This window comes from Podarcis filfolensis, assembly GCF_964270895.1.
Source record: "Podarcis filfolensis genome assembly, chromosome: 5".
NCBI lineage: Eukaryota > Metazoa > Chordata > Lepidosauria > Squamata > Lacertidae > Podarcis > Podarcis filfolensis.
The window spans coordinates 77,490,187-77,515,784 of record NC_139608.1 but is presented as its reverse complement, the minus strand read 5'-3'; the positions used below and the strand labels follow the sequence as shown (position 1 = coordinate 77,515,784).

The window sequence follows — 25,598 nt, the reverse complement described above, 5'->3', positions numbered from 1 at the left end:
TTAAACCTTTTTGAAGTATATAATTCAGCTGAAAAAAACACATTGTGCACTATTCACTCAAAGTAAAACAATTCTAAGGGCACACATTGTGCACCTAAAAATGTAATGTGTGAATCAGACAACCATGTGTTTGGAAATGCATGTATCATATAGGTATATGCTCCAAACAACAAGAGTTGTCTGCAGCTCCCTGCCCAGTGTATGCTCAATTGCAAATCCAATTTGTATGCAGATCGCCTTGCAGTTTATGAAATGGTTTTCAGTCCTGTGGATTTAAATGGGAGACTTAAATGCATGCTTAAATCTTTCCTTTTGAAAAGAATGGGGTTTTATTTTATTTTTTTAATCAACACAAATTGTTGTGAGGGGGAGGATGGTTTTCACTCTGTTGTAAAGCAACAAAAACAATTACTCTGGAGCAGCACTGATTCCTGCGCGTGAGAGTCTGAGTTGTCCCGCTGACCCTCATTGTCACCTAAAGATTCCCCATTCATTTCAATGAGAGCAGCTGATCCGGTGGTCATTTTTTTCTTTCACTCATTCAGTTCTGCTCCCTCATTTGGAATTAATGGAGCCACAGTCAGATGCATGCCTGGGTTTCTTGACCAGAGCAAGTGTTCCTCCCCCACTACAGTATTTGGCCGTAACATACATCCATACTTTTGAATCTATGCATTTCCCCTTCAAGCCTTGTATTTAATTCCTGTCATATGTTAACAGGTAGCAATATAATCCAGCCAATTTGATACTCAGTTGGTATATTAAGAAAGCCTTTTGAAATTAAAATAAATCACTTAAAGAATTATTGATTCATTTCCACATACGGTGTTCCAGCTGCCTATTAATTGTCGACTGCTTGTCCTCACATGAGACAGAATGTTTTCTCATATTCTTGATTTCCATTTCATCCCTCTCTTCAAGTTAATTATGCAGCAGTGATGTTTACCAAGGCTATTGCTTCCCCTCCTTGTCTGCCACCCCCTGCCCTCCCCAAAATAAACTACACTATTCCCATGAAAGTAATATCCTGTGCAGTGGAGCACATCAGAAACTATGGAAAGACTTTGGCTTTCATCCAACTCTATCAAACTGCAGGGGTTTCTTTTTGGTTTGGCTTTGTTCCTTTCTTTTCAGCGCTGTAAATCTTTCAGTGTTTTATGTTGTTTGTACACTTGGAATCTGGGGGAACAACGTGGAGGCTTAGGCAGGAGTGCTATATAGTCCAAAGCAAAAAAAAATAACCCAAAAACCATCCTGTACATTTTTAAAGGAATGGGGTTGTGGTCAGAAACGAGTGAATCCCAATGAGCCTTGTAAGTGATGAACATGACTGAGTATTAAAAATAGAGTCCAGCTTCCAACCTTTCACCCACCACCTCCCTCCTGCCCTATGGATGCTATTTATATAGCTTTCTGAAGAATCGGATAACGATCATATCAGATAAATGCCCTTGGTTTTCATAGTCGTTTTCAAGGTCCACAGCAGTCACCTGAAGGGAACCTCACGAGAAGTTGGCTCCTTTATTCGAAAGTCCAAAGTCTTGTATAAGGAACTAACAGCACAGTCGCATGCATGTCCCTTAGAAAGTGGGGGTATAGGATAGCATCCCAAAGATGGGATGATGTGTCACTTGAGTTACAGGACTGCCACATCAAACAAGCCCCACTCCCATGTCAAGTCTACCCTATTCCCCTGTGATGTGTAGGATCACTTCCTGTCTGATGAGCCATATAATCAGATCATATGTTTCCCTGCCCTCCGGGGTACATAAACGCAAAATGTGATGGCACCACTTCATGCCATAATCCTGATTACATGTTTATAGGGTCTCCTTGGGGGGAGAATTCTGTTTGGGCCAGTGCAGCAGACCCATGTCTCTCATAACAGCATGCAGGTGGGGATCCTAAGTCGGGGATGGTTTCTCCAAGCCAAAATCTGCACACTTCCTGTTCTCCGTATGAAGAGCGTGTCATGCTGATTCACACACCCTTAAAATAATAATAATAAGTTCCCCTATTTCTAGATGTTGCTGTTTAATGTTACCATAATTTTCAATTTTGCTGTCCACAGAGAGCGAAGAGGTTTACCAGCGACAAGTGCTGTCTATTTCCTGTATCGTCTTTGGCATAGTCATAGTGGGCATGATCTGTGCAGCGTTCTACTTCAAAACAAAGTAAGAGCCTTTGTCTAGCCTCTGTCCTGTCATCCTTACGCCTTTTCAGTTCTTCTGTGTTTTTCCTCCATGGCATTATTTCTGAAGAGAGTAAGATACCAGAGACCCGATATACATTATTTCCTTGTGAGTCAACATGCTCTCCCCTCCCCCCACAAAAAACCCTGCATGTAAAAACGCCCCCACCATCTCCATGACTGACACTCATAATGTCATTTATCAGAGTTTGCATACAGGAACATAGATGAATGGGAAGGGTTTGAAGAGGTTAATCTTCTTTGATCTTCTGGAAAGGTATGAAAATGCATCGTTTTCCTACCAGCTTTTCATATATCACAAAAACTGGCTTTAGGTGAAACAATGCTGAACATCCTGGCGACAATTTTGTGATCCATAAAATAAATAAATTCATAGTATGGTAATGTCTGCATCTGGCTCGAGCGTATCTATTTTGATTCATGACAGATTTATCGGTTATATATCGGAAGATGCAGAGGGCCTGGTAGTTTATATGGCTCAAACTGCTCAATGACTCACAAGATTGGGCTGCTGGCAGTTAATAAATGAAGGTCCAAGCTTGCTTAGAAAGAAAGGAAGGGAGAATGGCCCTATCTGCACCATGCTACACCTCTAAAGCAGTATTATACTGCTTCAAACATTCATGGTGTCGCTCAGAGAATCCTGGGAACTGTGGTTTGTCATGGGCACTGAGTTGTTATTCCCCTCACAACAGCTTCTTACATAGCACGAGGGTCTGCCATTAAAAGAGGAAAAGTCAAAAATTCCATTGAGCATGCTCAAGCCCACACTAAAATTACATTTGGAGCCAACCTAGATGTGATGTTCATTGCAGTAATCCATTTAATTTGCAGATTTTTTGAATGTAAAGAGGATCCTCAGGACTGCAGGTTTGGGGAAGCCATAGTTTGACTCCTTTCCCCGTTACAGTTCTGACGAAAATGAACTCTTCACGTTGGCTATTTGCATTTCAAGAAACACCTCCATTGCCCGCAGTGTAGGCTTCCTCCAACGGCAAATAGCCGCTACGGAGAAGCAGTTTGTGCCAGGAACTTGGCAAGGAAAGGAAGAGTTATACTTCTCCTGCCCCCCCCAATGCTTCAGGCTTCCTTATGGCAGTAATTTACCTAACAAATAATATGCATGTTAAGTGCATCCATGCAACTGATGTCACTTCTACTTCAGTCAAGTCTATAACCTACTGAAATTTATTACTAGTAGCCACTAAAATCCGTTTTTGCCCTTGAGAAACATCACATTTAGGCCGCTGTCCTGGGAACTAGGCCTAGAAAATGGAGGAGGTGATTCAAAAAGTGATTTGAATGTCTCTTGGGCTGAGTGCCTTTTGTGTGATAAATGTTAGGCCCTTTGAAAAGGACAAGTCCTTCTTCCCTCGTATCACCTCCTGTTCTTATCCTGTTTCTGTGAAGAGAGGAACATGTATGCCACTCAAAAGCTCTCTGGCGAACCATACCACATCAAAAGTCAATGATGGACAATGGTTGGGGACTGTTTAGCAGTCAGAGAATGATGCAGCCCAGGTTAAGTTCCATTAATTTCAATGGGAGAAATTTCAGGACATGATTTTATTCCTCATTGAAATAAGTAGAATTTAAGTGCACTTGACTTTGGCTGTTTATGCCCACCAAAAAAAAAGTAGAAACTTATAATATATGTCCCTACTAGACCTATGCCCATTGCAATAAAATGCTGTCTAGACAAGGCATTGATTACTTTTCTGTTATTTTATGATTAACCATTATGTTTTCATTTTATGTTCTGTGTTTTAGATAATTATTCTGAAGGAGGAAATATGTGTTCTCGGATGTCACACTTACACATTGTACAACCTGTGCGTTGGCATCCTTGGAATACTCAAATCCACAAATGCATTATTTAATTTCTTAATTTTTATTGAGTAGAACAGCCCCCCCCCCACCATTGAACTGGCTTCACTGACCAAATAAAATCAAAGCTTTCTCTGTAGCTCTCATTGTCCTTGCTATGGCACATAGTTCATCAGCCGCAAATTATGCAAGCAACAGTTTCATGGTTCTTAAACCAGGAAACCAGGAGTCAATGTGCATATATCACAACAATATAGAGCCTTGCCCTATTAGAATCTACCATAGCTCCCTATATGTATCTAGAATGTGAAGTGACTGAGTCACGAGTCTAAAATGTGAAAATTTCAGAAGTTTTTGAAATTTAGTATTGCTGAATTTTGCAGTTCTTGGATGATGGGTGGCTCTTAAGAACAAGAGAAGAGCTCTGCTGAATCAGACCAAAGGCCCATCTGATCCCATATCCTGTTCTCACAGTGGCCAGCCAGAGATATATGGGGAGTTCACTAGTAGGGCATGAGCAAAACAGCACTCTCCCCATTTGTGATTCCCAACAACTGGCATTTATAGTCTTTCTGCCTCCCAACAGTGAAAGTAATGCATAGCCATTGTGCGTAGTAGCCATTGATAGCCTTGCGATCTCTGAATTTGTCTGAATTTTAAAGCCATCCAAGTTGATGGGCATCACTACAGCTTGTGGGAGCAAATTCTACCCTTTAACTATATGAGCTGCAAAGAAGTACCATTTTTTGCCCATCCTGAATCTTCCGACATTCAGCTTTGTTAAAGGGTTCTAGTATTAAGAGAGATGAAGGCGAACTATCAGAGAATATACGGGCATATTATTGGTATAGGGAATGCCCATAACTTAGTGAACATTGACATTAATGTGTGAATGCTGACAACCCCTAATGAGTATAATGAACATTTTGAAATAATCAATAAGAAGGGACAAGAGATCAGTGGTAGACCTTTGTGGGAACACTCAATCAAATTAAAAAATATCTGCAATGGCAGATACATATTGCAATGGCTATATGTAGAAGTTGGGTTTTTGTAATTATCATAAACTGGAGAAAGGGGTTTCTATTTACAGACAGAAATGCAGAGGTATAAGAATGGATGCTGAAGAAGGAACATGTGTTGGTCTTCAGTGGCACATACATTGCATGTAGAAGGTGCGATCCTCAGCATAGTTACAAAACTCAGGTACTAGGTGATGAGAAAGGCCTCTGAGACCTTGGAGAGCAGCAAACTAGTCAGCACAGGCAAAACTAAGCTACATGGACAAACAGACCCAGCAGTTCCCTACACTTGTGAATACATCTCCCCACATTTTGGACAAGCATCCCTCCATGTTGACTATAGCATTTTGCCAGATGTCATCGTTTGCTGATTGTTGTTTGTTTGTTTGTTTCCCCCTCAAACATTAACAACATTGGCCTGGGACCACCCATTTTCACCTTTGAATGTAGCTGTATGCCGGCTCCCTCGGCCAATAAAGCGAGATGAGCGCCACAACCCCAGAGTCGGCCACGACTGGACCTAATGATCAGGGGTCCCTTTACCTTTATGAGCCACATTTCAAGCAGTCAGTGTAACAAATGAAAAAATGGTTGGGACCAACTGGCTCGCTTTGGCTCAAGTTGTACATTGCAGCAGGCTCTGTGTGGTGGATTTCTGTGGCAAAAATTGGCCTGTGCAAGCTGCAAGTCTCAGGGAAAGAAGGGTGGGTGTAAAAAAGCGGCTTAACCCCTTTCCCTTTGGTCATTTTTCCATTTGGAAAACTCTTTCCCCAAGCTAAGTTTTCATTCAGGGCATCCTCTGAGGAAAAAGTAATCAGGTGAAGCTGTTTTGAGGCGAGAAATACCTGAAGGTGAACTCCATCTACCCACTGTGGTGGTTGGGGAACAAAATACTTTTATATAAGACTCGTCCGCAGCAATCTTGAAATTGCTGTGGTAGTCTCTCACCAGCGAAGCATCTGAAACTAGCTCACAACAACAAAAAAGGGCTACTGCTCAAAAGCATGTGTTCTGGATGCAAAAGGCTCCCAATTTTTTATTCAAAATTATTTTTTATTCAATTTTTTATTCAAAATTATAACAAGACATATTATCCAAAAACATATCATCCTTGTTTTCCCCCCCATTTTTCCTCCCTCCCCCCTCCCACACAAACCCACCCACCCCCACCCCACCCCCTGACTTCCCTCAATTCCAGTCTTTGGTTTCTCTAAGAATGCTGTTTTCTGCATGTTACAAAGTTGTATAGATCCTCAAACTATTTAGCTGCTTATTATCAATAAAAGATTTGTGAATGCTTATTCAAAACCTGCCAAGGAGTCCAGTTCGCTTTGTTGCGTCTTCAGAACTTTGTAAAGGGTTCCCATTCATCCTTAAAGTCAGTTATCCTTGTCCCGTAGCTTATATGTCAGTTTTGCCAGTTCTGCATAGTCCATCAATTTTTCTTGCCATGATTCTTTACTTGGGGTTTCTTCAGTCTTCCATCCTTGTGCTACCAGAACTCTCGCGGCCGTTGTCGCATACATGAAGATGTTTTTCAACTTTTTTGGCAGGTCTTTCCCTACAATCCCCAACAAAAATGCCTCGGGTTTTTAAACAAATGTTAAATGGAACATTTTCTTCAATTCGTTGTATATCATTTCCCAAAAAAATTTAATTACCTTACAATCCCACCACATATGATAAAATGTCCCCTCGTTTTCAGAAGGCTCCCAAGTTCAATCTGGCATCTTTAGGCAGGACTGAGAATGTCTCATGTCCGAAAGCTTGGAGAACTGTGGGCAGTCATTGTAGACAATGCTGACCTGGCTCAATATATGGCAGCTTCCTACGTTCCTCTGATATTCTCATTACTAGAACGGTCCAAAAATGGGTGGGGACATGGAATGTGTGGCCAAATTAGCTCAAGGGTTTTCAAATTGACAGTTCCCAGCCAGAACATCAGAACAGTGTCATCTCACAATGATCCTTCTGACATCATAATAGGTCAAGCCACTCTGGCAGTTCACACCCTTGAATCAGCCACAGATGTGGCGGGTTTGAGTTTGTGTGTGTAGATAGATATACAGTGACAGCCAGCAATGTACTGATGCTTGCAGAAGTGAGAGATGTAATTAAAAAGCACATAAAAGAACGAAAATATACTTCTTTTTCTCTCTTTCCCCCCACCCTGCACCAAACTCACAGTGTCTATGACAGTAGAGTCTCACATCAGATGTAACTGATCTGTAGGAAGGGCTATGTGAATGGAAAACAGGGACGTTGTATGTACGCTTGATAACTATGAAAATCCTTTACTAAAAACAACTATTTTTTAAAAGCACATAAAACATGCAATTCATATAATTCCCGTGAACTGTGAACTTTTGTTCCCCAATTCTTTTAAAATGAATGTTTGTAATAAAGCTCCAAATAAGCATACTCTGCAGTGGAATTTCACTTGCAGTGAAATTGTGTTAATTCTGTTACACATTATAGATCAAGCTTCAGGCATGGCTGCAGATAGAGCCATACTTCTAGTGTGAATTGCAAAAAGGAAAGCTTATTTATTGCTAAGATGAGACGTATTCTTCTGAGAACATGTCCCCCCCCCTACCAAAAAAGGGCACTTTGCACAATTAACCACTTGCAGCAGCAATGAAAAATAATCAAAGAAACAAACAAAAAGATTCCCCACCCCTGAGAAACTGCAGGAGAATTTCTCCCTTGCTGCTCTAACATTTTGTTGAAGTACTTTCCCCAATTTCTCTGTCCACAAATGCATACAGCTCTACTGTTGGTAATAACAGATGTTCAAATGAATAGAAGTTCAGTGGTTAATGTGCATTAACAACTAGATACTGTTAATGTGCAGAACAACCAGATATTGCATATTTCCTGGTCAATATACACAAGCCTTGGGGAATGTGCACATCACAGCTAAACTGTGCATATTAGGAGAACTTTGCACTAAGATGCTGATTAATTTTAATGTTTAAATGAGTTTACAAGTTGTCATGAATTTTATTTTATTTATTTTTTAAAATGCAAACTGATGTGAAAATGTGGAGAAATGAAAGTAAGACTGGGAAAATGAAAAACTGAAACGGACAGATTCACTCATCCCTCATTTCAGCATAAACCCTGCATTACTGAGAACAAGTTGTTCTGACCTGCCTGGACTTGCCTTCACAAAGGTTTCGGTTCTAGTCTGTGGTCATTGAAAATATTAGGACAGTTGGAAACAGAAACCACATTAGAATAATTGAGATTAGAAAAATAATAATCACTGCCCATCTTTATCTGGACATCTTTTTGTTTTTGTTTTTTTCTTCTTCTTTGCAGAAAGCAAACAAAACTTATTCAGGAACAGCTGAAAGAGACACGAAATGGGAAAACCTACAGCCTTAATGCTTCCAGCATGATGGCAAAATCAGAGACCAGGGCCGAAAGCCGAGTCCAGCTGCAAAATGTAAGTAACTTTGCCAACCTCCATCCTTAATTCACTGGTTGAATGCTTTAATGCTGATGGTTTGGGTTCTTGTCACCCCCAGATGTGCCACTAATTTGCACCTGTGGTGCTGTGGAATGGAAAAAAAACCTGAACAGAATCATTTTATTTGTCCAACGGTCTTTGTTAAAACAGTGCAAATTGGAGCTTTATTATGCAGTCTTGTCGTGGTTTGCCATATTAAACGCCAGCATCTGAATAGATGTAAAATTTATAGGAAAACTTCAGGGAGCAAAATGGGATGTAGAAAAAAAAAGTTGCCTTGAACAGCCAGCCATGTTGGCTCAATGTCTTTGGGAACTATATAGCTTTATGGTGCAAAACAGCAGGCTATGAGAAAAGACACATTTAGTTATCTCCACACAAGGTTTTCAATTACATGCTGGCTATGTAAGAAACTCCAAATTAAACATTAGCCAGAACTAATTCAGAACTTGGGTCTGGAGGCAGATGGTTCCTAAGTGGACCCAGGATGGGTCAGCATAATTGAAGGGGTGCTGAATCAGAGCCCCGGGTTGGACTGTGGGACTGTAATTAGAGTTGCTGTCTTCTGTATTGATCCCCATTCATTTGCCTTCAATAGCAGAAATCAACATGTGATTATGATCAGGGTCTCGTGCAATGACCTTAAAGATTGGACAGAAGACCATTCTAGAAGTAACCTTGTCCTGGGCTGCATGATGCTTCAGAGGTTGACACTATCACACTCTGAACCAAGGAACAAATCGGAACCAATGCAGATCACACAGAGTTGGTTGTATGATCCTAGTACCAAGCTCCCCATCAATATTTTTGAGCCACATCTTCTCCTGTCCTTTTATGCTCTTAAAGTAATTGGGTTCTTTCATTGAACCATGGTACTGATAGTGATAGGAATACATAAAAGTAATATCATCAAAAACCACACACACACACACACACACACACACACACACACACACACTCCTACTGCTTCAGTCCTTCATTATTTTTGTTGTTGTTTATCTTAGAAATGTCACTGCCTTTCCATGAACAGATGCATCGAGGTAGTGGGATTCAAAGCCCATAAGCAAGAATATTCTCCATCTCAGTTTTTTAATGCTCCATTTTACTGGCGTTGATAGTTCGTTTCTCTTTCTTCTCACCTCCCGGAAAGACAAGATTAATGGGGTGCCTTCATTATGCATTGCAATTGACTATCTCGTAATTGAAGGTTGTGTTCTACTTGAAGGTTACTTTGCATAAAAGCACAGGCTGCACTTTGGGCACACAAAGAGCTTTTGCCCGGACAGATCTTTCCCCGAAAACCAAAGCCTGGTTTGCCCTGCTGTCTCATCTACTCACCAAACTTAAACTGCCTTTCAACAAGTTGAGCCATCGTTAGAGACAGTCCAAGACATCTGCTTGCCCTCCCTGATAGTTACAGTCATAATAACCATAATAATGATAACTTGCTACCCCCTCATGTGGGCCACTTAGTGGGGACTGCGGCTCATTTGTGGCGGCTTTCATCTGCCCCCAGTGGGACTGTTAGGGTGCCAACTCCTTTCTGTTCAAAGATTCCAGACCGCTCATAGCATTCATAGTTCCTGTGACTGAAAGCGGAATAGCCTAGCTTCAGTAGTCTACGCCAGTTTACATTACATTACAATGTGCTATATGTGACTGCAGCTGGTGCACAACACAGCAGTCAAACTGTTAATGGCGTCTGGCTTGCCCCAACTGCATTGCCTGCCTATGCTTTTCTGAGGGCCTCATTTGCAAAGTGCTGGTTTCCCCCCACAAATAATACTGCTCTGAGTAATTGAGGGGTTAAGAAAACAACAACTTTAATAATAATAATAATAATAATAATAATAATAATAATAATAATAATTTATTTATACCCCGCCCATCTGGCTGGGCTTCCCCAGCCACTCTGGGCGGCTTCCAAAAGAATATTAAAATACTATAATACATCAAACATTAAAAGCTTTAAAAAATGGCCACCAGCAGCTGCAAAATACAGTTTTACAAAATGGAAGCTGCTCTGGTTAGCACTGTGTCAGATAAGATCTGGCATCCACCCCACCTCAAAAAAGTGGGCAGAACCCAAGGAGGGCTGTATTTCTCTCTTTACTGTTCTCTTTTCTCCCTCTCCCCACCAAACCCCCTTCCTCCCTGCCCAGCACACTGCTGGAACCAAAACTTGATTGATCTTGCCACCAGTCTGAACTGATCACTTGCAGGCAGCTTTCAGCATTAGACCTAGGGCTTGGGTTTTTCAGCCAGAACTCACCAGAACTCAGTCTTGGCGCCATTATAAGAGAACAAGAGAGGCGTTTATGTTGAGTTCTGGCACCTCTTTTTCTAGAAAAATAGCACTGCCTATGGCCATAGGTTGCCACCCCATGGTGGATTAGGACTCCCTGCCCCATCATTTCTACCCATAGCTTGGTATGCTATTGTACCTTAGCGTTCTGACAGGCTGGATTTGCCTGGCAGAAAGACTCTTCTGTACATATGTGCCAAATTCAATGTCCCTTTGGGATCTTGTTTTCAAGAGACCATGCTATGTAAATGCAAGGAAGTGACTCTAATCCTGCCACTTCCTTTTTGCAGCTCGTTTTAAATGCATTGCAAATTTGCTTTTCACTTGAGCTAGCCTCATTTATGTTTTCAGCTGTTTGCATAACTGCAGTTAAAAAATACCACAGTCCTCCCTTCTCTTCCCTCGCTCACCTCTGTGCCAACGAAAGCTTCAATAGCTTGATTATCAAATCTGCATGCAAGGTTAAAAACATGGATGTTTGCTTTCAAGAGGTGTTTTTCATCTGTGACACAGCACTTCACACGGCGCTTTAAAATGGCATGTTTTCTCATTTGCATTTTTCTTTCAAACTGCTCAATAAATTGCGAGCTCCCTAAATTCACTGGAGGTTCAGATTAGGAGGGTTACATTTGACATTATACTTCTCACGCTGTAAGATGTGGAACTAATACTTACGATCGGCAACACTATATTTAGGATGTAACAGACATACCTAATTATATAACATTTAAGAGCCTTTTCATTCTTTATATTCTAAGAGAAAATTAGGTACATATTTCAGATTTCATGGACAGCCAGCTTCTGTATTCTTGATGGCTACTATTTTCTTCATCTGGTTGGGCCCTGTGAGAATAGGGTGCCAGAATAGATGAGCCTTTGGTTCTCCTTATGCTCAGATACCAGTCTGGAAGTCAGCATTGTCTACCCCTATTTCTTTAAAAAAATCAAAAATCAAAAATCAAAGCATTTCCCAAAAATTATAAATCAGTAAAAACCCTGGACCTGTTTAGGGATTTGTAAATTAATACAGGGAACTTGAACCAGGCTCAGTAGTAGATGGGGATGTTTTAACAGTTTTGTCCCATGTTGGCGGCTATGTGTTCCCCATCAGCAGTCTAGCCACCACATTCTGCCCCATCTGGATATTCTGGGCCAGGTCCAAGGGAAACCCTACATGGAGTTCACTGCAGTAATCCACCCTCAAGGTTACCAGTGTATCGTCTACAGTGGTCAGGCTATCTCAGTCCAAGAACGTTCATATTTGGTGAACCAGGCAAAGCAGGTAAAAGGCTCACCTACCCAAAGAGGATACGTGGGCCTGTTGTGACAATGTTGTGTTCAAGAGTACCCTAGAGCTGTGTATCTGCTGCTGCAGCCGGAGTGTGACTCTGTCCAGAATGGGCATTTTTCAGACATGAGAACAACCTACCCCAAGAGTCTCCATCTTTTCTGGATTCAAGCAGTTTCTTGGCCCTCCTCAGATCCACCACTGCATTTAGAAATCAGTCTAGAGCTTTAACAATCTCTCCTGATTCAGATATTATGGAGAAGCAGAGCTGTGTGTTTTCTGTTGGAAATGACTTCAGAAGTATAGTATAGTATGGACCAGATATGTGTGGTTCATATGAATTTATTATTGGGTAAGAACTATGGGACGCGGGTGGCGCTGTGGGTAAAACCTCAGTGCCTAGGACTTGCTGATCGTAAGGTCGGCGATTCGAATCCCCGCGGTGGGGTGAGCTCCCGTCGTTCGGTCCTAGCTCCTGCCCACCTAGCAGTTCAAAAGCACCCCTAAGTGCAAGTAGATAAATAGGTACCACTTTATAGTGGGAAGGTAAACGGCGTTTCCGTGTGCGGCACTGGTGCTGGCTCGCCAGTTGCAGCTTTGTCACGCTGGCCACATGACCCGGAAGTGTCTTCGGACGGCACCGGCTCCTGGCCTCTTGAGCGAGATGAGCGCGCAACCCTAGAGTCGGTCACGACTAGCCCGTACGGGCAGGGGTACCTTTACCTTTACCTAAGAATTGAAAAGCTAGAGATGGCATGCAATGGGATGGGATAGACCTGTGACTGAGTGCCACTAAGACTTTAAAAAGGCAGTTTTTCTTCAAATCACATTACTGTGCAGTATGCCCCTACAATTGATGGGGGAGAAATTCTTTGGTCGGCTTTCCTCAGTGGGCTAACTTGAACCAACCCTCTTGAATTTGCTTGTAGATCAGAAGGTAACTCCCAGTCAGATTGCACATTTATCTGAATTTTGTAATGAAGTTTTGGCATGTAGAAAGTCCACAAAGATGTATTTTACATTAAAAGTGTATACCAACTGTGTACAACTTAAATACTTTTTGTGCATACTTTCAAAACATTTGAATTAGGCTGCTCAGTCCACCCATAGCTCTTGCCTACAAGAATATTCCTTGTACATAGAAAATGATGTTAGGGAGAAAGGATGCAGCCTAACATTCTTCTTGAGCTGCTAATATTCTGTGTCAATATTTTTTCTTATTTTCATTTCCATGGAAATGTGTGTAACACCTATTTTCCTCTCAGTGAAGCACATTTCTATTTACTGAGGTTGGAAAGGGAATAAATAAGTATTAATTGATTGAAAGCCGATATATAGTCATGGAAATACATAACTGAAAAGTTAAAGGTTAAAGTAAAGTTAAAGGTAAAGGACCCCTGACAGTTAAGTCCAGTCACGAACGAATTTGGGGTTGCGGCGTTCATCTCGCTTTACTGGCTGAGGGAGCTGATGTTTGGCCGCAGACAGTTTTTCCGGATCATGTGGCCAGCATGACTAAGCTGCTTCTGGCGAAACCAGAGCAGTGCACGGAAACACCGTTTACCTTCCCGCTGGAGTGGTACCTATTTATCTACTTGCACTTTGACGTCCTTTCGAACTGCTAGGTAACCGAAAGGTACCTTAGTGTTATTTGAACCAAACATCAGCTCCCTACTCATGGATGGAAATTTAAGAAACTTTTGCAAATAAGAACCAATCTATAAAAATTATAAAAGAATGGCATTCAGTTGGAGGAGAGGGAAGATTGTTCCATCAGGCACACAAAGATGCTTGTGCTGATGGAACAATCTCCTTAGCACCACATTGAATTCCATCCGACATAGCCATAACTATAAAGTCCAGTTAGTTTTAAAGGTTTACTCTTAATACGATGATAAACTGGCTCCAACTCTCTTACATTCAGTTGAGACACAAATGCAGTTTCCTGGCCCAATATCTAATGGACAAACCTCTGTACCATCTGAGGACCAGAATTTTAATGCCCCCCCCCAAATCTCTTTCTAGCCTAATCCCTCATGGTGTCATGCACGGTTCCGTCAAGATGGAAGAAGGGGTGAATGAAATTTCATTTCAGCACTGAGCAGAGGGTATACATGATGGAACAGGCAGGATCAGTGTTGTTGCAGCATTTGCTGGTGCCTGGGGCATGCACCTGCATGGGGGCGCCTGGTTCATGACGTCTCAAAATCATGCGCCTAGGGCTATGGCCTCCCTGCTCCATGACCCCTCATGCTACAGCCCTGGGCAGGATTAGTGGCTATGGGGATTTGTCACTTTTGAGAGCCATAAGAACATTAGAGGAGAGTTTTTCACTTCCAGCAAAGTTATACCCGGGAACACCCATCTGTGTTTCATATCATTGTCTCAAGCAACGGCCACTATGACCTACTGTAACTGGTGGCAGCTTTGCCATTCAGGAAGGAGTATATTCCAACTGTGCTATATGCAGTCTTTTAGTTGGAAGTCGGCTAGAGATTGAACCTGGAACTTTATGCAGGCAAAGCACATGATTTGTTGCTGAACTGCGGTTTACTTCCTATTCTAAACATCACCATTAGCTACCATTTCTATTAGAGCTGACATATAATGCCTTTCCTTCACCAGCTATCAAAGTGTTTCGCAGATGAAGGCAGCAATCCTCTCTTAAACAAACTAGGAAACAGGACCAACCAAGATCACACTGCTGATTCCATGACAGTGTGAGGGGTTGAAATTGGCTGTGAGGCCAGTCTCCTCTGTGTTTGAACCATGCTGTCTCCATTGATTTCTTTAGGACAGCCAGCCTTGGGAGGTAGGAGTGGAAAATTGCTAGCGAGTGGCTAGGTAATTGCATTTGACAGTTGATTTTCTCCATGAAACTGTGAATAATTGGAAAATTTGCACAAAAGCTTATTTTTAAATGCTATCATTATTCATTAATTTATTTAACTACATGCCTCAAAAGTGCTTTTCAGTAATTGCTCTAACAACAAGCACAAATATAATCAGCCAGGAGACAATAAGCACTTTCACAATAATAGCACAATTAAGCCTTTTACTGTACCAAAATGCCAAGCTGATCTAGTAGCCAGAGCAAATTCGCGGCACTTGGACAGGGTATTGGGTTCCTCGCCATGTGGAGCAAAAGCATTTTCAAAGTGCACTCGGCAATTCTGACCAAAAGTGAAAGGACAAATCATGCACAGATTCCAGCTCTGAACATGGGCCTTTAAACATGAAAGGAAATTGAAAATAAGCACAGATGAGGAAGGAGGAGCAAGAAAGTGGAACCTTTTCTTGAATTTGCTCCTCAAAGTAACAACTTTATGCAAGGCTTCTTCAGCAACACTCCCGCACCAATGAAATCTGGCTAGAAGGGGCTTGGCCCCTATTGCACAAGGCTCAGACGGGTGGTAAATTGGTTAAACATTTTCAGCAGGGCGCCGGTCCACTGTCCCTCAGACCTTGGGGGGGGGGCAGACTATATTTTGAAGGGGGAGGGGAATGAACAAATTCCTATGCCCCACAAATAACCCAGAGATGCATTTTAAATAAAAGCACACATTCTACTCCTGTAAAAACAGCAGGCAGACCCCAGAAATAACCCAGAGATGCATTCTAAATAAAAGGACACATTCTACTCATGTAAAAACACGTTGATTGCCAGACCGTCCGCGGGCCGAATTTAGAAGGTGATTGGGCCGGATCCAGCCCCGGGCCTTAGTTTGCCTACCCATGGGTTAAATGGCCTTGTGCAGCCCCATCAGTGGGCAGCCAGCATTTGCCCCAGCAGGGACAGCTCACCCATGAAGCAAGGTGAGGCAGCCGCCTTGGGTGGCAGGATTCACAGGAGCAGAAGATCCAGCCTCCAAGGAATGCATCACCCACTGTCAGTGTTGCCACTTCTACTGCAATAATGCTAGAAAAATGCAAGCTGTGCAAAACGCCGGCACCCTGTCTCTACAACTCTACTAGCATCTCTCGGTATTGTGAATGTCACCAAACTTACCTTTTGTTGGTATCTTCATGAACTTATCTAAAAGACTGAGTTAAGCATTTGAAAAATCTATTGAAACCAGACATTATAAGTTCATTTTAGGCTGGGTAGTTCGCAAGTCTTTGTGGCTTTGTTTAATGTTTTGTATTTTTCTCAGAAGGTTGATAAAGTATGTATAATGATTCTGTGTATATTAATCGCCAATGTGTTGCATGAGTTGCACTATTTCTACTTCAATGGCAGCAGCAGTTGGTGTGTGTGCTCCTTAGAGGACAGATCTGCCGCCACCTCAATGCAGCCTCAACAGTGGCCTCTTGGTGAATAGGAGGCTCTGGGGTCTCCTCCCACACTTGCTGCCAATATAGATCTTTATCCCCCCCCCCCATTTCCTGGAAAGGGGAAGGCACCATTTTGTGGTTTGCCTCAGGTGCCAAAATGTCTTGGGCTGGCACTGAGCACGAGTGCTTAAGGGGCCAGTCCTTCTCCTGGGTCTTGGCAGGAGTCAACTGACTTGGCTAACTTCACTTTCAGACAGTGCAATATCAGCAGGTTAGCTGACAGGGCCAAGCAAGTAGCAACTTTTTTTTTTTTTAGTTTAACATTTCCATAGGGGCCAAGGGATGGGACAGGACCCCTTTTTTGCCTTCTAGGGGTGCATGGGGTGCATGCTTTAGTTTAGTTTAGTTGTATTTAGTTTTCATTTCATTTCAGCTTTCTGTTGTTCCCTAGGAGAATAACGGCAACCTCAAGTTGGTTCTCTGATTCCTAATAATAGTATTATTATTATTATTATTATTATTATTATTATTATTATTATTAATTTATTAATACCCTGCCCATCTGGCTGGGTTTCCCCAGCCACTCTGGGTGGCTTCCATCAGAATATTAAAAACACAATAAAACATCAGACATTGAAAACTTCCCTAAACAGGGCTGCCTTCAGATGTCTTCTAAAAGTCAGAGAGTTGTTTATTTCCTTGACATCTGATAGAAGGGCATTCCACAGGGTGGGCGCCACTACCGAGAAGACCCTCTGCCTTCCCACCAGTAGCTGCTGGTGTTTCAGTTGCTCCCATTCATTGGAGAAATGACTGGCAGGCAGTAACTGGCAATAGTAGAGATGCTACCACGGACAGACAGCATGAATTAAGGGGCATTTACCCCATGCCTGAGAAAGGACTGTTAGACGGAGGTGTTTGGCTGTCTTGGGAGCATTGAATGTTGCATTGGGGAAGAGGAAAGATGAAGATAGGCATGAAAACCCTGACCTATGGTGACATTAAACTAGTAATGTGTGGGAATGGGACTAGCATCTCTTGTTCAAATGGACATGCATGGACCAGTGTTTTGGCAGCAGTAGCGTCAAGTCACAATGGCCAGTCTCTCTCCTTCAGGCTGGCATCATAAGCATGAGGTCACAAAGGACAGCTGTTGGACAGAAGGAGCTGGAAACAGGTAGAGACATCACATAGTAGTAATACTCAACCTGGAGTAGTCAGTCTGTCACTCTCCCTAAGTCAGAATGGCAGTTCAGGGAATCCTGACAAAGAAAAGTTAACTCCAGTTGCTAGAGGACAGGTGCAGAGGCAAGCTCATGGCTTACTTTCCACAGTGTGTTTGACGATTTCCCAAGATCTGCAGTCCAAGGTAGCGTAACTGTTGCTTCAGTCCAGCAAGTAGCCATACACGTGGATTTTGTCCACATATTACCTAGGGAAACATGGGTGGCGCTGTGGTCTAAACCACCGAGCCTCTTGAACTTGCCGATCAGAAGGTTAGCAGTTCAAATCCCAGCACCGGGGTGAGCTCCCATTGCTCTGTCCCAGCTCCTGCCAACCTAGCAGTTCAAAAGCATGCCAGTACAAGTGGATAAATAGGTACTGCTGCGGCGGGAAGGTAAACGGCGTTTCCATGCACTCTGGTTTCCATCACAGTGTTCCATTGTGGCAGAAGCGGTTTAGTCATGCTGGCCACATGACCCAGAAAGCTGTCTGTGGACAAACAGTGGCTCCTTCAGCCTGAAAGTGAGTTGAGCGCCACAACCCCATAGTCGCCTTTGACTGCACTTAACCATCCAGGGGACTTTTACCTTTACGTTTACCTTTATCTTTATTACCTAGCTAGAAATCCCATAGGAGACACAAGGTTCCCCCAAGCAAGGACAGTCTCTACACATGGCATTTTTTAAAAGCTAAAAGCACACTATGAAGAGGAACCAGAGGGTAGTCTCTTTTGCTTTCCTTCCAGTTCCTACCCTGTGCTGCCTGGGAATTTTTAGAAATCAAAAAATATTTTGATTTTTAAATGGATAGGTTAATTCGTGAGTTGGGACCTATCACAAAAACATGACAGAAGTCACACCAAAGTCACATTTTGGTCTGCCACCTTGGTTCAAAATGGCACCTGGCATCCAAACATCCAACAAAGGCTGCTGCCCGCACTTCGGGAACTGTTGTGCTGAGTTTGGTGATGATATCTCAAGCGGCAGCTGAACCTATGCCAAAAAATAGGTGAAGTTATGCCCAAGTCACATTTGGGTACACCATCTGGACTCAAAATGGTGGCCTGAGGCCCAACGTTGATGATGACCACCATCCTTACCTCAGGAACCGTCATGCCGAGTGTGCTGACAGTATGTCGAGAGGCAGCCCAACAGACAAGTGGGCATACAGACAAGCCAACTTTTAAAATATATACTAGATGAAGGATTCTGCTGGCAGTTCTAGTTGTCCCAGCCACATGCAGGGCCGGATTTAGATTTGATGAGGCCCTAAGCTACTGAAGGTAATGGGGCCCTTTATATGTCCAACTGTCCTTTGTCAACAACAAATTGTCGCTGTTTTTTGTGTTGAATATATGCTATATTTATGGAACTAATAGGTATTTAAAGCCATTTGCACATAACAAAATATGTATTTACCAAAGTAATTGTTGAACTGAAATACAATTAAGAAGAAGTATATTAATAGTGGAATACAATTAAGAAGTAGTATATTTTTTGGGAGGGCCCAAGAGAGTGGGGCCCTAAGCTATAGCTTGTTTAGCTTATACGTAAATCCGGTACTGCGCATGGTGTGAGATTGGAACCAGGCGTTGTGAACCTATTGTGAGTCAGTATACATGGCTGGTAGTTTATGCTATGGGTTTTTTGTGTTTTTTTAGCTCTTGGTTGTTTAAAAATCTAACAGACTTGGGCACTTTTTTGGGGGGGGAGTTATTTTAAAAATAATTATTAATAAAGTATTAATTTACATTCCTCCTGGTGTTTGTGTGCAGGGTGCAGGTTCAGTTTTGAAAAGTTCTATTGAAAGTGTGAAATGTTTTCCTTTTCCTCCCTGCTACCTCTGTATTTCACGGTTACCTTGTACACCTCCTCCTCCACCCTCTTTTAATAAATCCAGCTTTTGTTTTCTGAGAAGCCTTCAGCACTGCAGAATTTTAATTCACACTGAATAGCATAATGATAGACCTTTACCTGTTTAGACTTCTGTTTATTTGAAAGACAACCCACTGCATCTCAGTTACTTAAAATGGTTTAAAATGCCATATCTCTAAAATTTCTTTTAGGCAGTTGATTTTTATCCATGAGAAGTCTTGGAACTAACGGTTTTATGAATCATAAAATTATTATTATGGCAGAGGGCCTTCTCGGTAGTGGCACCGGCCCTGTAAAACCTCCTCCCATCAGATGTCAAGGAAATAAACTTTTTGAAGACATCTGAAGGCAACCTTGTATCAGGAAAATTTTAAATGTCTAATGTTTTATAGTTTTTTATGTGCTGTAAGCTGCCCAGAGTGGCTGGGGAAACCCAGCCCGATGGGCAGGATATAAATAATAAAATTATTATTATTATTTGCCCTGTGCCTGGGCATCAAGTGACAAAACAGATTAGATGGACTGAGCTGAGGGCCACAACTTTATTTGGTGATATTCATTGATTTTCAGAATACTTGACTAAAGATCTGCCAAATATCTCACCAGCCCATCTGACTTGCAAGGAGAGAAACAGGTAATAGGGTGTCCTGCACAACTCACCTTGTTTGACAATCCTGTCTTAGCTTACATCATTCTAGCTGTAATTGTCCCACTCTTTGCTTTTCATAGTCTATGCACTCTCAGAAAGAGGTTGCAGAGATTCTGCCAGGGTCCCGATTCTCCACTGACTAGTGGGACCACCAGGCCGAAGCCTGCTCCCTCTTCCAGATCCCTTCAAGCTATTAAGTCCTGAGCAGTTCATTAAAAGAGGGGTGGGAAGCCTGTATTGGACTTCAACTCTCAACATCCCTGAACACTGTCCATGCTATCTGGGGCCTATGGGAGTCAGAATCCAGCAACATCCGGATTCCAACTCCCATAGGTCCCAGATAGCATGGACATTGTTCCTGGTAGAGCAACCAATTGCTGAAGAGAGAAGGCTGTGTAGCTTCATGCCTCACTTGGCTTGGAGTTGCTTTTTGTAGTACAGTCTGCCACACTATAAAGGGGGGGAAATATGCTCAGTTGATGTCATGGCAATGTCAAGTGATTGGCAGGTGGATGGGGCCCCGCCCATCTGTCAAAATAATCTACTGATATACAAAGGGGAGGATTCAGAATGCAAAATTTGCATTTTTGAGACAAGCGGTTTTCTTTTTCGTCAATAGCTATGCAAATGTCTCCAGAACTGAAAAGGTTTCTCTGTCTCAGTTTAAATAAAGCATTAATATTTTCCTCATAAAATAATTAGCTGTCATAATGCTGATTAGAACCAGGAGCTGAAACTTTTGCAAACAATAAAGTGTATATATTCTATGGCAAACTCTGGCAAACAACAGTGTGCATACAAATAATATGTGTATATATTCTGACAATGCATCAGTATAACTCTATTTTAGTTTTACCCTGCCTCCAAATTCCTCCAATATAATTTCCCAGTTGAATAATTACACAGCTTCTCAAAAATGCAGTCCTTGCTATGCAGAAACTGTGCTATACTGAACACGTGCTGAACCTCATTAATCCTCAAATCAGCTTTTCCACACAAGCACACCTGACCCACCAAGCTCTGCTGGAGCTCTGCTGTTGACCTTCAGATTCTGCAAGGCTCCACATCCTACCTATGGGGTTTCATCTTATTTTTCCACAAATTTGTCCTCCATTCCCAAACTTCCGCAAGCCGCCACCTCTGCAAATTATGTTTGTTCCAATAGCAATGAAGGATAGCATCCTTATGACAGCAGCTGCCCCGACCTTAAATGCCCCCTACTAAGCCCGCCCCCGCCACCAGCCGATTGGCTGGCACAGTGAATGATGAATACTAATGAATCCCGGGATTCCCCAAGTCCCGCGGGGCTGCAGCCAGCCCCGCGAGGATGTAGATGGGGCGTGAGCCCGCAACCACCCCCCTCCTTACGTCGGGAGTGGCTTTCTCACTGCAATGCAATTCAGGGCAGATGGCAAGGGAGGAGAGATGTAGGGCACACCAGTAAGCGCCCCACAGCAATGGAGTCGAGGAGCACTGACTTTCAGTTGATGGCCTATGACTCCGAATCTGCTTCCTCTATGGATTAGCTGCTCAACCACAGGGGAGCCAATCCCAGCAGGGTTGCTCTCACTGCCAGTCAGCTGATCAGTGGGAAAAGGAAGGCTCCGTTGCCTATACACAATTGGGAGCATCTTTGAAGGCTTCCATCTCTAACTGTCCCTCACATATTATGTCAGAGGTGTGGCAGGTGGGTGTGGCTTGGGGAGAAGTTCCCATTGTGCAGTTATGTGACTTGACGTGGTGATAATTTGTGGATATATTGTGGTAAGATCCTTGTGGAAAGGAGCCTCAGCAGAACATAACTTGGATCATTTGGAAAACCTAGATGTTGGGATAAAGTGATTGCGTGTTGAGACCCCGAAACCACCCCCTCGTTGATGAATAAGTGACGAGGACACAGATATTGGGTTAAATGTTGTTGGGCAAATTTAGGCCACAACTTTAGTGGTTACAGAATGTGAGTGGTATTGGCTTAGGCATTGGACTGACCCAACGATATCTGATTCCTGCCCATCATGCAGGGAGTCCGATAAGGATCAACCATCGGTAGGGGGAACCCCGTTGATGCAAACCAACTTGAGCTCCCCCAGGGTTCCCGACAGGGTCGTGGCATGGCTCTAGCCCTGCCCCGGGCTTCGGACAAGATCCACACCCCTGCATTCCTTTAACGGAATACCCTTAAGCTTGGAGGGGCAGGTGATGGCCACACCTCCCTTCCCCCATCATGAGATCAACCAATGCCTAACCGCCAAACATTACAAAGTTGTGACGATTGCCTCAGTTTAAATGGGTCCTGGCCATGCCTCTCCAGACAGCGGATTGGCTGGCTGGACGATGAAGTGGCTAGGAACCTCCGGGTGACATGGAACTTTGTCCCCTGCCCCCAGAGGGGAGTGGGTGGCCATGTGGTCCACGTGAAGTGGAGCAGATTTCCTGCCACCTCCTCACAAATGATTGTGGGCACAAGATGTTGGAAATGGAGACTTGGGGTACATTTTGGACTAAGGCAAAACATGTTCTCCATACACATGCATATGAGACTAAACTATTCTAAAATAATGCTAAGTTGGTATGTAACTCCTAAAATCATAAGTAAAGGAAATGAGAATTGCCCAAAGACTTGTCGGAAAGAAACAGGAGACTATATCACATATGGCAGAAATGCAATGGGGTAAAGGAATATTAGGAAGAGATTGCAGATTTAATATAAAAAAATTAGGTTATGAAATCCTGTATGATCCTCTGCTATTATTATTAAATTATGCTGCTGAGTCAATGAGGAAAGAACACCAAGAACTATTTCCTTATATGGATGCTATAGCAAGTATGCCAATAATAGCTAGTATTAATGAATGGACAGATGCAATTTGAGAATTTGATTTAATGTCTAAGTTGACACATTTATCAAAGTCAAAAGAACCAGGACAAATGCAAAGTGTTTCTGTGGCAAACTGGATCCCAATATTGTCTCAAAGTTGCTCTCAAAAATGCAGTACAGCTTTGAGATGTTCTGATTGTTAAGGAACTAATTTTGCTTTGGTTTATCAGTCTTACATTGCTGTGCAACTTCCCTTAGGAGCATTGCATTTGGTTAATTTTATCTTTATTTTTTCTTGATTGTCATAATAATAAATAATGATAAGTTCTTTAACAGAATGAAGCATCTTGGGAAACGTAGTTTGTTAAGGGTATGGAGTACAATTCCTACCATTGTTCTTTCCCAAGATTATTGGGGGGTGGGAACCATGACTGTGACAGTGGTGTAAATGGCTTTGTGTGTGTGTGTGACAAACTGACTGCAAACTCCAACCCCTTAAGGCCAGAGTGGTGGCTCATTTGCACTGTGGCATAGTATTAGTAAGCCTCCCTGTAATGACCAAGAGGCATTTTATGAATGCATTTGATGGTCTTGCAAGAAACCTCGAGAATAAATAAAATATATCTGTTGCAAATAGTCTTTCTCTGTGGCTTTGATCGTACTTAACTCTGTGCATTTACCATTTATGTACCTCTCTGAAAAGTGCTGCTGCTGCTCAGGTATAAATATCACAAGTGTTCGGGGAGAAATAAATACCACAATTGTTCTCATTATATTGGGTGTGTCTTTTGAGACTTTCTGAGTCTTCTTAAGTATACTTTAGCAGAACAGCTTGTAAAATTCTGAAGGACCAGGAGGATGAACTGTGAATTCATGGGAACTGAACTAAATCCTTTTTGGAGGGGAGGAGCTGGAACTGGAACTAGCTTTCAAATGAACTTTCCAAGCTCAGGTTCACACAGTGGCCAACCTGATGTCTGTAGGAAGCTCACAAGCAGAACCCGACGCACAACACTGCTCTTCCACCTGTAATTCCCTGCAAATAGCAGATAGCTATTGTGTCTAGTAGCAGAATATGCTCACCTGATCCACCAGGTCTTATCCCGTGGCACAATCTAAGCCCACTCCTTGGATCTGGGAAGCGTACGGTGTTTTTAAAATCAAAATCTGGCACCTCCTGCTTTTGTTCTATGAACAGACATTATCTCACGGTACTTACATATACGGAGTCATATACATGGCTATTAATGCACCGTTAATCTCTCTTCCTGCCCCTCGTTTTCTTTGCTACAGTATTCAAAGGCAAACAGACATCCAGAGCCAGTGATGGAAAAAATGATGGAATCTAGCTTTTCAGGAACTCAGTCCTTTCCGGAAGCCTTGTCTCCTGACAGAGGTAGCCAGGCTATGAAGCCACACAGGTAAGGAAGCGACTCTTAATTGACATTTGTTTTGTGATACATATGCAGCACAGTCGTGCACAGTGACTAGGGGGACATTTAAGAGTGTATGGCATGGAAGGAGCCTTGATCTGTTCATTAAGCAGATGTCCAGCGTTTCTTCCACTGCAGATGTAAAACAGCCATTACTTCTGCTCTCCATGTTCCACATTCTTTTCTCTCTCTTTTTTTTCTAAAAGGCCTAGAGGAAATATTAAGGATGCCATCAAAGCTGTAGTCACAGACCAGTGAAGGAGGCAATTGTATTCTGAGAAACCATCAGAATAGAAGATTTCCCCCACTCTCCTGCCTCATTTCAGTTCATGAAGTTAATGACTCATCTTCCTGTGGGCAGACAGTGATGCCAACGACCAGATTTTCTCAGTGCCCACCCCCCAAACAAATAGAACTCAATATTAAAAATGGCTGCTTTATATATTCACCTGAGAGCGAACAATCGCCCACCTAGTCTTGCATCCTTTTCTCACAGTGGCCAACTAGATGTCCCCCCCCCCATTGACAATTCCAGTTTTCTTCACTCCAATTCTGGGGTGGGGGTTGCTGGAAGGATCTCTCTGTAGTCCTTAGAACAGAGATAATAAATGACTCTATCTGATATGTTGTCAAGTGATTGACAGGTGAGCATTGTTTCCCAAGTGGCTTCACAGGCCAAACTGAAAGACTTGGCACACCTCATTAGATCTGAGTATCAGAGGTTCCTCACTGCTGCTATAATTCTAGAGACAACACTTGATGCACCCAACCACAGGAGAGGTGTGCTAGCCCAAACAAGGGAAGGTCAGAAAATCCAGATTCTCTCTGGCAGGGCAATACAAAAGTCAACAAAGTTGGAATTCAGAACCATGGATAGTGCTCCTGTAAAGGTAAAGGGACCCCTGACAGTTAAGTCCAGTCACAAACGACTCTGGGGTGGCGGCGCTCATCTCTCTTTACAGGTTAAGGGAGCTGGCGTTTGTCCGCAGACAGTTTTTCCGGGTCATGTGGCCAGCATGACTAAGCCGCTTCTGGTGAAACCAGAGCAGCACACGGAAATGCTGTTTACCTTCCCACCAGAGTGGTACCTATTTATCTACTTGAACTTTTGGGGGTGCTTTCAAACTGCTAGGTTGGCAGGAGCTGGGACCAAGCAACGGGAGCTCACCCTGTTGCGACAATTCGAACTGCCGACC

General features: G+C 42.8%; 1 protein-coding gene across 2 annotated transcripts in view; it reads left to right on the top strand.

Moving 5' to 3' along the window:
• Window positions 1–25,598, top strand: part of NRG3 (neuregulin 3) — a 577,425-nt gene that overhangs the window by 538,429 nt on the left and 13,398 nt on the right. For both annotated transcript variants that reach the window (XM_083614719.1, XM_083614718.1), the window contains 3 exons: window positions 2,072–2,174; window positions 8,386–8,512; window positions 24,263–24,390. In XM_083614719.1, the coding sequence (XP_083470845.1) occupies window positions 2,072–2,174; window positions 8,386–8,512; window positions 24,263–24,390 (358 nt within the window). The remainder of the gene's footprint in view (window positions 1–2,071; window positions 2,175–8,385; window positions 8,513–24,262; window positions 24,391–25,598) is intronic.